The sequence below is a fragment of the Lagenorhynchus albirostris genome, chromosome 3 (assembly GCF_949774975.1).
Source record: "Lagenorhynchus albirostris chromosome 3, mLagAlb1.1, whole genome shotgun sequence".
NCBI classification, from domain to species: Eukaryota; Metazoa; Chordata; class Mammalia; order Artiodactyla; family Delphinidae; genus Lagenorhynchus; species Lagenorhynchus albirostris.
The window spans coordinates 169,680,842-169,697,673 of NC_083097.1; the positions used below are offsets into that span (position 1 = coordinate 169,680,842).

The following is a 16,832-nucleotide window of genomic DNA, read 5'->3' on the forward strand; positions in this document are numbered from 1 at the left end:
CTGCGCACCGCAACTAGAAAAAACCTGCACCCAGCAACAAAGACCCAACACAGCCAAAAATAAAATATAAAATTAAAAAAAAGAAAAAACAAAACGAAACAAAAGAACCGTACAACAGCAACACGGCCTTCCTTCCAGCATCTGTTCCTACTGATTCCTGGGGCCCCGGGGTCTGTACACGTGTGTCTGGACTCCTAACCCTGCCCTTTTCTCACTAGGCACTTCGAAGATTAGAAATGAGGGTGTGTGTGCACGTGCATGTACAAGCGTTTACCTAACTTAAACTTTATTTTAGTAATGTTTCTGCTCACCCTGCATACCACTTACGAATGGGGTTCCCTAGTAAAAGGAGGGAGATCGGTGGACGCCTCAGAATCCCGTGTGGGGGGGTGTCAGGTGGCTCCTCATTACCACCAGAGCCCAGGGGCCTGGATGACGTGAGGACCACGTCCCCTCCCGAGGGGCCGAGGGGTGCATGGCAGGAGGGCAAGGGCTCCCCCCGCACACTGCAACCTCCATGAGGGTGCCCTGCAGCCCCCCTCGGACCACGAGCATTTCAGGGGCTGTGTGCTGACCCGCACAGTGGGTCAGAATCCCCTGGCTGGGGGGCATACACTGTCATGGGCCAGAGACCCAACAGGTGAACGTCTGTTTTGCAAGTTTATTGGATCATCTTGACACAGAATCATTACAGCAGCGTGATATGTCTCTCCTTTATACGGGAATGTCGATAGCAAATAAATTCTTATATAACACATCATACATTTCGAGATTCTAGAATCACTGCACAGGATTCTGTAATAGGTTACTCTACATGCTAAAGTGACAGTTTTCATCAAAAGGAAAAGTTAAAACGTCATCGAGGACTGTCATTTCTGAGGAAAGTTCCGTCTCACGGGGGTGGGCTGGGGTCCCCCCTCCCTGCCCCTGAGGTGCATTTCAGGGGCCCAGCCGCCCCTGGACACACGTGCTTCGCCATCAGGGCTGCGGAGCCCAGGACTAGGCCCTTCCGCACGTGCAGGCACAGACCTGCAGAGTCCAGTGATGAGCAGAGGGGCCAGAGTCGCAGCTCTCCACCGCTCACCCCAACACCTGACTGGGCACGGAAGCCAGTGAGGTCCGGGATCCCCGCTGGGCACCCCCCGCTCAGCGGACACACGAACACGGTGGTGGGATGAACGGGATGTGATGGACGAGAGCCTGCACGACCCTCTCCCACCATGTGTCCTGCGGGGAGGACGTGACCCTTGGCGTCAGGGATGAACAGGAATGTCGCCTGAGTAGCTAGCCTGTTCTTCACCCCCCAGCTGCCAGTGGGCAGGGCATCTGGGGACTCATGGGACTTGGATGGCTTGACAGAAGCGGGACGCGCCACCCCGTCTGGTCCCCACCAGGAACCGGCCTGGATGGCGGTCACCCCCACCCTCGGGCAGCTCCTGTGGCCACGTGCACAGTCCGCTCCGGCTACAGAAGTCCCTGCTGGCCTGGGGAGTGGAAGGGGGCTTCTCGCCAGAGAGAGCAGTGAGGGCAAAGTAAAAAAGATGACAGGATAAATCAACGCAACATAAACCTCAGTGTCTACACAGTGGATGACGGTGGACTGGGTTATCGCCCGGCTGCACCCAGTCCTTGCGACAGAGGAGAAACCCGGCACTTGGCCGCCCTCCCCGCGAGCCCTCCCCATGGCGGGCGGCAAGCTCAGCATTTGGCCAGCGTTTCCTTCATCTCCTCCAGCACGTTGCTCAGCAGCGTTGAATCGCTGCACTTCCCATCCACCGACACCGACTTCTCACCCTGAAACGGGGAAATAACGGCCAGTGCCTTGAGACGCCACCCTGCGACTCCCAAGTACCTCCAACTTTTACAAATGCTCTCCTATGCCCGGGTGCTTTCACAATCAAAAGGAGGGGCTCCAGGCAAGAAGGAGCAGGTGCACCGTGCCCTGCTGTCTCCCAGGGGCCCAGGATGGACGCTCTGGCAGAGCGCAGCAGAGGCAGCAATGCCAGCCCTGCAGAGGACACACAGCCCCACCCGGCCCGGCCCCACGGGCACGCAGGAGGCAGCTGTGCAGAGAGGAAGGCTGTGAAAACCGGAGGGCGTGGGACCAGACATCCTGCAGCTGGAACCTATGTGTCAACGCTCTCCACAGGGTGTAAGGAAGGCCCAGGGTCTCCTCCTATTCGAAGTGTCCAGGATATAGTCCAAAATCACTTGGCACCGCAAGACCGGGGAAATCTCAGCTCACGTGGAAAAGACAATCAACAAACGCCCACCGAGAAGAGGTGGATGTTGGAATCACCTAACAGGCTTTGAAGTAGCTACTAGGAGAACCTCCCATCACCAACCACATACACTCCTGAAGCACACAAGAAAACACAACATCTCAGCAAAGGAATGGAAGAGTCAAGATCAACCCAGTGGAACTTCTAGACCTGAATACAACAGCCAAGATGAAAAGCTCACTGGGTGGGCTCAACAACAGAATGGACATGACAGAAGAGTCAATGACCCAGACAAGAGATTAATGGAAATAATCCAAGCTGAACAGAGAGCAGAAAGGAGTCGGAGGTGGAGTAGGGTGGGCAGAGTAACAAAAGGTCTGAGATTCACATCACAGGGGTCCCGGAAGGAGGGGACAAAGAATGCAGTGCTGAAGAGGTATTTAAATCATAGCTGAAAACTTCCAAGTTGTGCAAAAGACATAAACGCACAGATTCAGCAAGTTCGGCAGACTCCACACAGTTAACATAAACCCAAGGAAGTCAATGCCCGGACACATCACAAACTGCTGAAAACTGAAGACAAAGAAAAACCTAAAATAGCCAGAGGAAAACGATGCATTCCCCAGTAAAAGTAAAATGTTCCTTGTCAGAAACCACAGACACCAAAAGGAAATGGCCTAGGGCCTTCCCTGGTGGTCCAGTGGCTAAGACTCTGTGCTCCCGATGCAGGGGGCCCGGGTTCGATCCCTGGTCAGGGAACTAGATCCCGCATGCCGCAACCACAGATCCCTCATGCTGCAACTAAAAAGATCCTGCATGCTGCAACTAAGACCTGGCGCAGCCAAATAAGTAAATATTTCCTTTTTTTTTTTTTTAAAAAGGGGGAAATGGCCTATTTTTGAGGTACTGAGTGAAAAGACCAACAAAGCCAGAATTTCATACCCAGCAAAAATAGCCTTGAGGAATACTGAAATAAAGAATAATCAGATGAAGGAAAACTAAGAGAATACACATCCAATAGACCTGATCTAAAAAGTTGTTCTTCAGACAGAGGAAAATGAGCCAGAAGGGTGGAACGTGAGGAATGAAAGCGACAGAAATGGTAGACACGTGGGTGAGCACAAGAGGCTATCTCACCCCCTCCCACCCCCACCTACACCCCGAGTTCTCTGAAATCTGTAAAGCTGTAACGTGGCGTAAGGCGTCTTCAACGTCTGCAAAGGCAAAACCTAAGACAACTGCCCATGAGAAGGGAGGGTCAAGGGACCGAGAGGGTGTGAGCTTTTTACATTCCGCCTGAGTTCCAAGTAGACTGTGCACACCAAGTGTGTAATGTAATCCCTCGAGCCCCCCAAGCAGATACACGGAGACCATCAACAACACAGCCAACATATAAACATGGGATACTGTAATGCTCACATACGCCACAGAAAGTGGGAATAGGAAGAAGAGGAACGAAAAACACAGGGAAAAAACAAAATGTGGGACAAACCCCAATGAATCAGTAATACTTTAAGCACAAATGGTCTAAACATGACAAGTGAAAGACAAAGATTGACAGGATGAATAAGGACACGTGACCCGAACTCTACAGCATGCACAAGGAATTCTTATCCAAACAGGATAAAGGCAGGTTCATAGCAAAAGACATACCACGTAAGCACCCATCAAATGAGAGCAGGAGTGCCTGTACTGATACCAGACAAGGTAGCCTTCAGAGAAAAGAACACAGCCCAGGACAGAGAGGAGCACACCCACTGATGAGAGGGTCCCTTGCCAAGATCCCACAATTCTAACGGTCCACACAGCCAACAACAGGGCTCCCACACATGGAGTAAAGCCTGACAAACTGGGGGAGCAGACCAACTGACCACCACTGGCCTCATGCTCCTTGCTCACTCATCAAGGCCCAGAAGAAAATCTGCAATCTGCAAGGATCCAGAAGAAAAGGAAAACGCCATCAACCAGCAGGATCTAGGTGACAGGTATAACATGCTTCCAGGCACCTATGGAATATCCACCCAGAATGACCACATCCTGGGCCAGAGCGCAAGCCTCAGCACATTTCAAAGGCCTGAAAAGTCAAACTAGAAATCAGTAACCAAAAAGCAACAGGAAACTTTCTAAATGCTTGGAAATTAACATACTTCTAAGTAATCCAAGGGTCAGAGAGGAAGGAGTGATAGAAAGTATTTTGAACTGTATAGAAATTAAAATGAATCATAAAAATGTGTGCAGTTCATCCAAAACAGTACTTAGAGAAAATTTTATAACACTAAAACCTTTATTAGAAGAGACAGGTCTCGGACTTCCCTGGTGGTGCAGTTCCCAATGCAGGGGGCCCGGGTTCGATCCCCGGTTGGGGAACTAGATCCCGCATGCCGCAACTAAAGATTTACATGCCACAACGAAGAAGTCCGCGTGTGGCAACTAAAGACCTGGCTCGAGTCAAAAATAAGTAAGTAAATAAACGAACAAACAAAGAAATATTAAAAAAAAAAAGAAGAAGAGACAGGTTTTGGTCTAAGTTTTCACCTTAAGAAACCACAAATGAGCAAAATAAACCCAAGGCAGGCAGAAGTAAGGACATATGCAGCAGAACTCAATACAATTTATTGTTTAAAGAAACATTAACTTTTTTTTGGCCGCACCACGCCAGGGATCAAACCCGGGCCCCCGGCAGTGGAAGCACGGAGTCCTAACCACTGCACTGCCAGGGAAGTCCCTAACTTTTAAAAAGATTGGTTATCAAATTGATCTTTTAAAAGATCAACAAAATGGATAAGTAAGACTTCTGGCCAGGACAGAGAGGGAATAGGGCCAGGATAACCAAGACACCAAGAAAAATGAGAGAAGACACCAATCACCAACATCAGGAATGAAAAATAATCACCACTGAGCCCTCAGACACTAAAAGGACATGAAGAGAACTGGATGACTTGACACACCATCAGCTCCGTAACTTGGATGAAACAGACCTATTCTTTGAAAACTACGAACTACCAAAAATCACCCAATAAGAAACAGAGAAAGCAATAAGTCTTACAACTATCAAAAAAAGAAACTGAACTCGTAGATAAAAACTTTTCAAAAAAGAACCCCCCCCCAAAAAAGAAACCCCCAAACGATTTCCTTGGCAAATTCTACATAATGTGCAAGAAGGAATACTGACTACACGCAATCTCTTCCGGGAAATGCGAGAGGAGGGAATGCACTAGTGCCCTGATGCCAAGGCCAGATGGACAAAAGGAAAGGCCGACACTCCTCACAAACACAGGCTCAAGGAGGCACAGCGGCGAGGGGTGGACAGGCCTGGCTGGGGCCCTCCCATGGGGCTCACCTTCTTCACCAGGAGGCAGACGTGGTGGCCCTGGATGGAACGGCTGTACATGGAGGCGCAGGAGTCCACCCGCTCCACGACTGCAACAGAGGGCCTGGGGGTGAGGCTGGGCCAGCCCCTGGCGGCAGGGGACAGTCACAGGTACGGGAAGAGGGCCGAGCCATCTGTTGGCACGTCCAGTCTTACCGGAAAAATGGTGGTGAAAACAGATCTTTGCCAGAAGGTTCTGGAAGGACATACTAATGCCATCAACCTTGACTGAGCTCATGCTCAGGTCCCCGGACTCCAACAACTTGGCAAACGCGTCACTGTGGGAAGGACACAGAATGGGGGGGAACAACAGGGGGCTCCCCTGCAGCAGGGCAGGCAGAGACCCCAGCCCAGGGGGTGGGGCGCGTCCTTTATGGGTAGGAAGTCAAGAGCTGAACTGTGTCCCTAGGACACGACTGCACTTGGAGACAGGGCCCTAATCTAACGTGACCAGGGTCCCTGTGGGAACAGGAAATGAGGATACAGACGTGCAGGGATGGGCGAGCATGTGAGGACACGGGGAGACGGCCACGGAGAGGGGCCTCAAGAGGGCTAGCCCTGCCTACACTCTGGGCTCGGACGTCCAGCGTTAGGGCCGCCAGGCCTGTGCTGAGAGTCAGGCGCCCGAGCTGGCTGGCCCGGCAGACGTGCTGGGCGTTCTGCGCCAACCACAAGCCGGTCACCCAACACTCCGTGCACATCCTCGTCTTGGGTCAGAGGACGCTGCCAATGTGACCGCATGGAGAGCTTCCCATGGCACAGAAGTGGGGAGCCAGGGGTGGGCGGGAGGGTGGCGCACCTGTAGCATGGCGTGGTGACCAAGTACGAGGTGCAGGTGAAGTGTAGCTTGAAGTCCAGCTTCTCATGGGTGGAACCTTCGTCATTCTGCAGGAGCAGGGGCACAGGGTGGGTGGGGGCGGGGCACGCAGCTGACCCTCAGGGTGCACCCCCTCCCCCACTAGGTACCTTGGCGATGAAAGACAGGGTCCCTTTGAGCTTCTGCGCCGTGACGATGCTCTGAATGGTGAACACAAACTGGGCTTCGTTGGAGATGCCTGGAGAGGGCGAGAAACGTACCTGAGAAGCAGCACGGGGCACGGCCTGGGGTGGCAGATGGGGGTGCAGCCACCTGGGCAGGTGGCAGGGATGCAAGCCTGGCCTGGGTCTGTCCTCAGTGCTGCCTGCCTTGGTCAGGGAAGCCAGGCTCAGCCCTGAGAGGGCACCAGATGACAGGATCCAGGGGCTCCTGGGCGCCACTCACCAGGGGGCAGCTGGAAAGGCACGGGGACACCGTCGTGGACCGAGGAGCCCTCTGGCCGGGCCAGTCGGGCATTGAGTGAGTCCAGCACGTTGAGCTCCATGTTCTTGAGGAAGCTGCTGCTCTGGTTCTCCAGGACCATGGACACCGTGACCTGGCTGTCCTTCTGCAGGCTGCCCTGCACGTCGTACGTCTGCAGAGCAAGGCCCGGGGTCGGCGGGGCAGGGGAGCCCACCAGGGACCCCCGTGGGCCTAGACGAGGGCCTGGGAGAGTGTGGGCACCATCCGCTCTCCCAGCGCATGAACGTGCAAACAAGGGAACGTCCTGAGCCCTCGCACAAGCACCCGAGTTCCAGCTCTGTCCGCGACTGTCAGCTGTTCCCGACCCACAGTGAGCAGGCCTCGCCGGCCACCCGGCTCCGCTGCACGCCCTGCACATCCAGAAACAAGAGCCCTGAGCCCGCCCAGCCCCACCACCCGTAACCCCCACGTGGCTCACCATTTTGATGTAAGAATTTTCAGCCAGGAGAGAGTAGCTAGACATGGGCTGGAACAAAAGAGAAACATTTCAGCTTTAGGCGGTGAGGACCTGGGGCTGACGTTGGGAGCTGCCAGGTGCCTCCGGCAGGAAACACTAGGGACCCCCGCGGGTCCCGGACAACATGAGTCTACACCCCGGGGCTCCTGACACTGGCAGGGCCGGGAGGACCGCAGGGAGGGTGCAACGCCCACAGCCCGCTCCCAACGTGCTCGGGAAGCACCCTCACCGGGAGGGGCTCCTCACGGAGCGCGCCGTTCTGCACGGGCTCGGCGTCCCCTTCCCTCGGAGGCGCCCTCTTCTTGGGTCTCTTCTTGTCTTTGGAGCGCTCCCCCTTGTCCTTCTTGTGTTTCTTCTTCTTCTGCTCGGAAGGCTTCCGAGACAGAAAAGGGCTCAGGTCAAGCCCATGCTCCTGTGCGAGTCACAGCCCATGGAGCCGTGTGGAAGCAGAACCCCATAAGCACAGCGACAGGAGGCCCCAGTGGCCCGCTCGGTGGGACCCGGTGGCAGGCTAGCACCTCCCCCAGCCCGGCTCCTGCACAGCGCGCCCCACACCTTCTCAAGGTCCTGCTCCGCGTCCTCACCGGCGTCCTGCTCCTCTCCCCTGGGCTCCTCCTTAGGGGCAGTGACCGCGGCGTTCACGTCAGGCTCCTCCTGCAGGAAGCCGGGTGGCAGCTGGCGCCCAGGATGGGGTGGCCTGCGCCCTCAGCCCTGACCTGCCCTGGTCCGGGACACCCCGCAGTGACGAACCTCCCTCCACACGCCAGTTGTCAGCACGCAGACAGACATGTGGCCCCCAGTAAGTGCCGGTGGCCAGCAGAGGGAAAAGGAGGCCCGGCCTGTGGCCGGCTGGCACTGACCGGGGTCACGGCTGGAGACCCCAGAGCCACCAGGCCCCAGCCACTAACACAAAGCGGTCGCTCAGGAGCGCTGCCTGGCTCTGGGGGCCCGGGCCCTGCGCCGAGGGCCAGCCACGCAGCCACTGCCTGGGCGAGACCTTGGGCACAGAACCGAGCCGGCCCAGACCGGGCTTCTGCCTGAGGGTCCCCCACCTCCTCCACCGCCAGGGCAGGGCACCGAGGTGGCACCCTGACGTTTCCAAGGCCAAAAAGCACAGGTGTCCACCGAGGGACACTCGGGGCCAGCACGGGTCACTAGCAGGCTCTTACCGGGGCCGGGGTGGCAGCAGGCGGCGTGGTGGACAGCCAGAAGTCTAAGTCCACACCCTGAAACCACAGGAACACGTGCCTTTGGCCAGAGCAGCAGCCCCGAGAGGGCACAGTGGCTCCGCCAGGCACAAGCCACTGCGGCCCCGCAGGACCCGAATGTGCAGGGAGCTGGGGGCATGTCCAGCGCTACCACCACAGAACCGAGCGCCCGCCAGGACCACGTGGCCAGGCGGAATCACGCTGCTCTGCGGCAAGGCCCACGAGCCGTGCGTGACGGTTGTGTAGGAGCCCCCCTCCACACGTGTGACACACACGTAATGGAAGAGGGACGGCTGGCAACCCGGGCCCGCCCCGCCCAACGTGACATGCTGCCTGGCCTCTCACCTTCTCCGCCTCTTTCTTCTTCTTCTTCTCTCGCTCTTTCTCCTTCTGCTTCTTCTCCTTCCTCTTGGGCTTCTTGCTCTTCTTTTCCACGACAGTGACGTCCTGTCTCTCCGGGGACTTGGAAGTCTCAGTATCTCTGTGTTTCTGGACGGGCAGCTTCTCACTGTCGGCTAGGGGCCTGGGGGTGGTCACAGGAGGCGTGGCCCGTGACAAGGCCGCTCCCCCTCTGTGCAATGAACAGAGAACAGAGAGAGGAACCAGGCCATGGGGAGCCCAGGCCGCGTCCAGCCCCACGGGGCAGCTGCCCAGGTCTCAGTCCCAGCACTCACTTGTCCAAGTCGATGTCCAGGGCCCTGTAGGGGTCGTTGGGGTCTTTGTCGTCCTCGTCGCTGGGCAGGGCGTTCTGAGGGGGGAGAGAAGCCCTGCGTCCATCCAGATCAACCCATCCGGCCCCTGACCCCGCCAAGCCTTTACGGGTCCACAGGGCCCCCATCTCCCTTCTCAGAAACGGGCCACCAGGTCCACACCCACGAGGGAGTCTGATCTGGGGCCTGGCGCTCAGCGCGGGCAGCAAACTCAACACAGGTAATGGGCCAGGAGTGCAGGGGCCGCCTGCTCCCAGTACACAGGGCACAGCTGGCTGAGGCTGCCCCGTGCCATGGAGGCAGCAGCGATGGGCAGGCCCACGCCAGGGCGGAGCCCACCTCGGGGAAGGGCGCCCACCCGACACGCAAGCCCGCGGCTGACCTCGGGCATCTCCTCGGTGACGATGTCCACACGCTGGGCGGGGGTGATGTCCTCGTCGCTCTCCGTGTGCAGTGAGGTGTGGCGCCGGGCACCCCGCCTCTCCCGCTCCCTCTTCTTCCTCTTTCTCTTGTCCTTCTCCAGCCTCTGCCGGTGCCGCCGTTCTTCCTCCAGCTTCACGTACTGGTCTGACATGGGCATCCCTGCCGACAGGTGCACATGCGGCACTCAGCCCAGAGCCGTGGACACGTCCCACCCGGCCAGCACCCTGCTGCCACCTGGTTCACCCACAGCCCCGAGACCCATGCCTGGGGGAAGGGGATGCTGGGCAATGCCCTCTGGCTACCGAGACGCAGATGGGGGCCCCTGGGCGGTGAGGGGTGTGGGGCTGAACCTGGGGGCCGTGGCGTGCACCCGTGCCTGCTGGGACGAGGATGCAGCACGGGGTGCAGGGCAGGGCTGGAGCGCAGGCCCGAGGCGGTGCCTGCACCTGGCGTGAGGTCCCCGTCACCCGTGCCACTGGGCACACACTTGCCTGGCACCTTCAAGGGCACCGAGAGGTCAATCTGCACCACGGGAATGTGGTCCACACCTGGCGCGTCCTGGTACCGCTGGAGAGGAGACACTGAGGCCCCGTCAATGGGCAGGGCGGCGGGCCCAGCGTGATGCGCCGACGCCCCAGAGCAAGGGGTCACAAAGACGGGGGTGGGGTGCCAGTGGGGACGAGTACAGGATGCGGCGCAAGACCTCCATTTTTTGCACCTGAATCTTTTTTTTTTCCAAGTCGGAAAAACAGTGCAGGCTTGGAACCATGGTGACATAGTGCTTCCCGCCCCCAGGACGGCTGGAATCAGCAAGCCCGACACACAGGTGCCAGCGGGGGACAGTCTGCAGCCCCTCAGAGGGGTGACCCAGAAATCCCAGGATCAAGGAAACCACGCAGCACCCGCCCCGTGGAGCCACATGTCCCCAGGGGAGCCCAACACGGATGACGGGTCTGCAGCGTGGAGGGTACAGATGAAGGAGGTGGCTCCAGGCAGGACCCCAGGTCCCCTTGCGCCCCCTCCCCTCCCACCAAGGCAAAGGAGCCTGACCTCGCCCATGCAGGACTCACTCCCCAGCTGTTGGTGTCGGGAGCCCCTCACGGTCCTGCCCGTGGACTTGCTGACAGCCCCGCACAGGCCGTGGACAGAGAGCGGATGGGCCCCGTGGGAGCGTGTCTCAAGGACGAGCAGGCCGGCCTCACCTTTTGGGGGGACGGGGAACTCTTGATGTAGAATGGGTTGTTGGCCTGCTCCTGCTTCCGGGCCTCGCGGCGCTGAGGGAACAGGATGCAGCGCACACGTCAGCGGGTACACGGAGCCCTCACCCTCGCATGCTCCCAAGGTGGGGGCCTCCTCCACGCGCCAGACCCAAGGGGGCCGGGACCCCTCGCCACTTTCACTGTTGGCCTTTGACCACCAGGAGACAGAGGCCGGCGGTGGGAAAGAGCAGGTGGGAGACAGGCAGGCGGCAGGAGGGACAACCCAGGAGCTGCACAGGCGGGGGTCGGAGAGACCGCGTGCTCTGGGGTAGGGCCTCGGGTGGGGGGCAGGCCGGGCGAGGAAGGCCGGCGGGGGAGCGGGGGACGCAGCACGCCTTGCTTCTCCATTCTGCACGACACCCTGAGGCCCCGCACCCACAAGCGCAGGCAGCAGGCAGGCGCAGCATGCCGGGCACCCCAGGGCCTGAGCATGCTCGGGCCCCACGGTCTCCCTAGGGAGCTCCTGGCTCAAGAGGCCACTCCTGGTCTCAACGAGAACCCCCACCCAAAGTCGAAGGTGGGCTCAGCGCTGCCCACCGGACAGTGGACCCAAGCCCAGACCTGACCATGCGCGGCCCAGGCCCGCCCCGCCTCACCCGGGCCAGTTCCTGCTCGTCCGCCTCGGGCGGCCGCTGCTTGGCGTGCCGTGGCTCCTCGTCGTGGAAGATGGCCTTGGGCTTCTCATCCTCAGACTCACTGTCCGAGAGCGGCTCATTGATCCAGGCGTCCAGGTCCAGGCTGCAGGACACAGTGAGATCACACGGTGGCTCCAGCCTGCATGCCTGGCCCTGGGCGCTGCCGCCCCCTTGGAGACAAGGATATGAAGGCTGGGCAGCGGCCCAAGGTCACAGTGGGCAAGGCAGACCAGGGACCCTGGAGCCTGGGCAGCCCGCCTCCCCCGTTCTCACGCTGCCCGCAGGGTTTGTGGGCGACAACTACCAGCCAACCTGCTTCCCAGGGGTGGGGCAGCAGGGCCGCAGGAGAAGTAGTGAGTGCCGTGCCTACGGTCTGTGTGAGAAGGGTCTGTCCCGTCCACAGGCGACTGGGGCCTCACGGGACCTTCCTCCCAGACCCCTCCACCTCGCCCGTCTGGACAGCAGGTCCGGGCTGTGGTTCTGCTCCCACGGGCCCTTATGCCACCCCGTGTCTGTGTCCTCTGACGTGGACAGAACACAGCTCACCCTTCGGGGACCGGAACCTTCTTCTGTGCCTTGGGAGCCACCGGGTTCAGCTCCCCAGCAAAGAGCGCACTCACTTCTTCTGCCACTGGCACATCCCTGGCCTGAAGCTTCTGGACGTGTTTGACCAGCTGCAAGATGCAGGATGCCTGGGGGGCCGTGGATGAGTCAGGAAGGAGTTACGGAGGCCTGGCTGTGAAGGCCACTCAGCCCCCGCAGGGCATTGCTCAAACCGTGCAGACGCCCAGCCAGACCCCTGCTGAGGACTTGCAGAACACACCACGAGGAACCGCTGACCGGGCCAGCCAGGAGGCCAGCCCAGCTGCTGTCTCCTTCACGAGGACACAAAAGGGCTCCCAGATGAGACAAGGGGTTGGGGGTGGATTGAGCACCGCCCCACAAGGCAACCGCCCCAGCGAGCAGCGGCGCCAGCCACCAGGGCACCTTCACACGGCCCCCAAGAGTGCAGCTGACCCTCGGCCAGCAGACAGGCGCACGTCACACACCCGCCCATGACCGCAGAGGCCGCCGGGGCCCACTGAGCGCCGGTGCGGGGTCTGGGTAACTGAGAGCCCCACGTCACCACAGAGCCAAGAGGCGGGCTCCTAGGCCACCGATGCCCAAATGCCATGCCAAACTCTCGTCCAACCAGCTCTCCTCCACCCTCCCGGCCAGCGCCCTCCAGGACCGCGGTCACCTCTGAGGCTTCCCTCTCGGGTTGACCACATACCCTCACACTGTCTCCCGTTCGCTCAGTCTCCCACCCACCGACCCAGGGCCTCCCCAGCACGGTGGCTTCAGATCTGCCCACCCCCCCAGGCCGAGTGCGGGGGAGCCAGGAAAAGAACACCTGCCCAAGCTGCTCTCCCGGAGCTGACCCGACCCCCTGAGGACGTGCTGACGTGCGGCACTCACCCGCTCCTGGGCTTCCAGGTCCGCGCTCTGCACAAACTGGGGCAGCCGCTCCACTAGGAGCTGCGTGACCTCCTGGGCCGCCTGCGCGTCCGCGGCCTGCTCTTTCTGCTGCAGGATGGCTGCGTACAGCTTGACCACGTTCTGCACATACACGGCTTGGATGTGGCCCGGCAGGGTGGTGACTTTGGGCCGCAGCATGGCCTCCAGGGTCTGCTGGGGCTCCTGTAGGTGCCTGAGGACAGGGAGGGCCGGTGAGCAGCCGCCCCAGCGGGTCTGTGTGCCAGGGCTGGCCGATGCCAGGTGCTGAGGGAGGGGATGTGAAGGGAGAAACCACAGCAATGGCATGACAGTCACAGCGCAGCCGCACAAAGCAGTCGAGAAAAAGGAGAGGAAAGCTATCAACGGCCTGGATTTGGCAACGGACGACCTGTGGCTGCAGCAGTGAAGAGGGGAGGAAGGCTGGGCCAGCGGCTGGTGGACCTCTCACCGCTCCCCGTGACGGGAGACGTTCGCCGCGAGAGCAGCTGTTGCCCAATGAGGGCGGGAGAGAGGAGGTGGGCGGGTGGGCGGGGCAGCTGCCAGGACTGGGGTCTGGCGGGCACACCCGCTTCCCCTGGGGAGCAGGGGTCCCTGGCCCCCACTCACTCGGAGAACTCCCCGCAGATCCAGGCGGCCGCGTAGAGCACCTCGCAGATGCCGCTGCGCTGGGTGCTGCTGGCCACCAGGTGGGCGCTGTCAAGCAGCGCGGACATCTGCGACACGGCAAACCGGCGGATGGCCTTCACGCGGATGGCCACATCCAGCATCTGGGCGGCGATGAGGTGGCCGTGGCGGGTGCCCTCCAGTCGGGTCAGCTCCACCAGGATGCTGATGTACCTGCGGGACAGAGCCCGTGAGGGCAGCGCCCCCGCCTGCCCGCCCACCCGCCTGCACGCTGGGCTGCGGGCCGCACCACTCGAAGTTGGTGATGTGCTGGTAGTTGGACTGGCTGCAGATGTCAATGATCTTGGTGAGCAGCTCGTCGCGGTAGGTCGTGCCCTCGGCCTTGTCCACGTGGGTCATCAGCTTCTTGACAATCTCCATCAGGTTCTTCTTGGACACCTGGAGCGGGGGCGGCTGGTGAGGGAGGGGCTGGGCGGGCCGGCGGGGCGGCCAGGTGGCAGGGTGGGCACGTACCATGCCGTACAGGAGGTCGAGGGCCCGCAGCCGGATGGACTCGTCCTTGTCGTCCAGGCACTGCAGGACAAGATCCTTGTGCGCCTGTACGGACTTGGGGTGTGTCCTCAGGATCTTGGACATGGCCAGGAGCCCCAGGTACTTCACTGCAGAGACAGCGCAGCACTCTCAGACGTGGACGAGGTTCTGAGAGCGAGGCCGGGCCTGCAGCCCCACCCCAAACCACCTGGACCCCGTCGGCCCACGTCTCACAGGCACCAGGCCCACCTCGTTGCCCACCTCAAGCAGCCCAACGCACCGTCATCTAGATTAGGTCGCAGCCCGTCTCCAGGGCAGCGTTACTGGCACACGACAGGCCTGTGGTCTACACCCGCCAGCAGGCTTCTACGCTACGGTGGCAGAGACCACACAGCCTGCAAAGCTGACAAGAATTACTATCTGGCCCTTTCCAGGAAAAGTTTGGCAACTCCTCTCAAAACAAACAGACCTGGATTCAAAATGAGCAGCCAGGGAATTAATTCCCTGGCTGTCCAGTGGTTGGGATTCCACACTTCCACTGTAAGGGCCCAGGATCAATCCCTGGTCTGGTCGGGGTACTAGGATCCCAGCAGCCACAAGGCGCAGACAAAAAAAACAAAAAAAAGCGAAAACCAAAAACTGAGCAGCCCACATGACCAGGCCCTCAGAAGCCCTCTCCACCGTGGTCCTGGCAGCAGGGGCGTGTGACTGGCTGGAACCCTCGACAGCACATGTCGGCTGAAGGAAGTGCACGAGTTGGCACACGAGCAAGACGTACAGCAGCTCCCCCTCGCTCGTCAGGAGCCCCACGCACCACCCCATCTGATTAACCGCCGGGGGTGCCTGCAGCATGCCCGCGGGGACTTTCCTCCACGCCCAGCCTGCTCCTCCCGGGGCTGAGCTCGCCCTTTATGTCTCAACTGTGCTTCCGCTGGCCTCCCCGGCTCCTCCCTGCAACCGGGTCCCAGCTCCCCGTGGATGTGGGCCCGAGTTTAAAGACCTTTCCAGTGGCCACGGCCGAGCGACACCCTGAGATGCCAGCTGGAAGGAGCCCGCCGTGCAGACGAGGGGGCTGTACCCGGGGAGGAATCTGCCAGCCGTGCCAGGCTCGCTCTCCTCTCGGGCGGGGACGAGCCCTCACTTGCGGAGGTCTAGGGCGCAGGGCCTGCAGGACCTGCAGAGGGAGCAACTCACAGTTCTGATCGGAGTCTTCTATTAATATCCTCAGTTTCTGAACACAGAGCTGTAAAGAGGGGAGATGCCACCCGTCACATCTTCTAAACCAATGGCAGAGTCCCTGGGGCCTAGGAGAGGAGCCCCTGGTCCCATGACATACCTGGATGCTGGCACTATGGTTGGGCATGCCAGACGACAGCGAGATGAGCACTGAAACAAATGACTGGGGTGAGGGCCCTGCGTGACCAGCCCCAGTGAGAACCTCAGGCTGGGTCTCTGCGACCAAGAGAGCAGACCACAGGCCCCGGGCACCAGGAGTCCTTGTCCAGGGCAGGTCTGTGGGCCAGCCCTCAGCTGAGACCCACTGGCCCTGCAATGCACAATGGACCAGGCCTACCTCCCGTCTGCATCCCCACTCCCTCTGCCCATAACCAGGGCCATCTGCGATCCTGCCACACCTTGGTCCTCCCCATGGACCTTTCCAGACTCAGGGACCACTCTCTGGCCAGCCTGCCCTGCTCCCAAGTCCCACACTCGCCCTTCCTCTCCCTTTCACTGTCGCTGACCCTCAGCGACACTCACAGCCCACACAGCAGTCATGAGTGTCGACCCCGGGCCAGTTTCCTGGGCTTCACTGAACTTAAGGCTGCCCATGGGCTGTGAGGAGCATCTGACAGTTTAGGGCAGTGACAGGCAGGCAGCAAGAAGCTGAACCCTTGGGCCACCAACTCCCTCTGCCTATCTACAGGAAACTGGGCTGCAGGGACAAGTCACCAGGCGGTCTGATTGTAACTAACGGACTCCACGAGACCCTTTGGGGAGCACGTGCCGATTCCCTCTCGAGAACTCTCGTGGTTGTAGGTCCTATGCTAAAGACACCACAGGGAAAGCGGCCTGAGATTTGCTTTAAAATGCTCATGAAAAGCGGTCTTGCTGGTGGGTGTGGCAGATGCCAGGGTGCAGTGTTTATCACTGGAGCCCGAGGTTGGCAATGGCTCTGGCTGCAACCGTGTCTGAGCTGACACTTCCAAAGGGGCTGCAGATGGGCCGGGCCAAACAGCTTCCCAGCCGGGAACAAGGTTCTGGTGAGGCCCGGGGACCAGCTCCCCCGCCGGCGACAGCTCCCTGCTCCAGAAGAGGTCACCCCGGTGCTCACCTGCGATGACGGTGTTGACACACTCGTACAGAAGGGACATGGCAGACGTGCTAGAGAAGGAAACATAGGAGCCGAGAAGACAGGGCCGCCTGCCTCCCGCTCACCCCACCGAGACTCCTGGGGGCACCACCTCTGAGGAAATGCGGAGCCCAGGAAGCCTCGGGTCTGAAGGCCATGCCGGTGACACCCCACCCTCGGCAGTGAGGCCATCAGATTCCTCCAAGG

The 16,832-nt window shown here is 59.9% G+C and overlaps 1 protein-coding gene across 1 annotated transcript in view; it reads right to left on the reverse strand.

The window, feature by feature from the left end:
• Positions 1–647: 647 nt before the first annotated feature.
• AP3D1 (adaptor related protein complex 3 subunit delta 1) overlaps positions 648–16,832 on the reverse strand; it is a 44,595-nt gene continuing 28,410 nt past the window's right edge. The window contains exons 9-32 of the mRNA XM_060145721.1: positions 16,608–16,657; positions 15,612–15,661; positions 15,470–15,518; positions 14,258–14,403; positions 14,034–14,182; positions 13,727–13,957; positions 13,082–13,313; positions 12,170–12,315; positions 11,585–11,726; positions 10,932–11,003; positions 10,221–10,296; positions 9,689–9,888; positions 9,271–9,344; positions 8,942–9,119; positions 8,558–8,614; positions 7,944–8,042; positions 7,618–7,764; positions 7,350–7,397; positions 6,854–7,043; positions 6,559–6,647; positions 6,392–6,477; positions 5,749–5,870; positions 5,563–5,642; positions 648–1,794 (exon numbers count right to left, since the gene is read on the reverse strand). Coding sequence (XP_060001704.1) covers positions 1,699–1,794; positions 5,563–5,642; positions 5,749–5,870; positions 6,392–6,477; positions 6,559–6,647; positions 6,854–7,043; positions 7,350–7,397; positions 7,618–7,764; positions 7,944–8,042; positions 8,558–8,614; positions 8,942–9,119; positions 9,271–9,344; positions 9,689–9,888; positions 10,221–10,296; positions 10,932–11,003; positions 11,585–11,726; positions 12,170–12,315; positions 13,082–13,313; positions 13,727–13,957; positions 14,034–14,182; positions 14,258–14,403; positions 15,470–15,518; positions 15,612–15,661; positions 16,608–16,657 — 2,809 coding nt within the window. The 3' untranslated portion in view covers positions 648–1,698. The remainder of the gene's footprint in view (positions 1,795–5,562; positions 5,643–5,748; positions 5,871–6,391; positions 6,478–6,558; positions 6,648–6,853; positions 7,044–7,349; positions 7,398–7,617; positions 7,765–7,943; positions 8,043–8,557; positions 8,615–8,941; positions 9,120–9,270; positions 9,345–9,688; positions 9,889–10,220; positions 10,297–10,931; positions 11,004–11,584; positions 11,727–12,169; positions 12,316–13,081; positions 13,314–13,726; positions 13,958–14,033; positions 14,183–14,257; positions 14,404–15,469; positions 15,519–15,611; positions 15,662–16,607; positions 16,658–16,832) is intronic.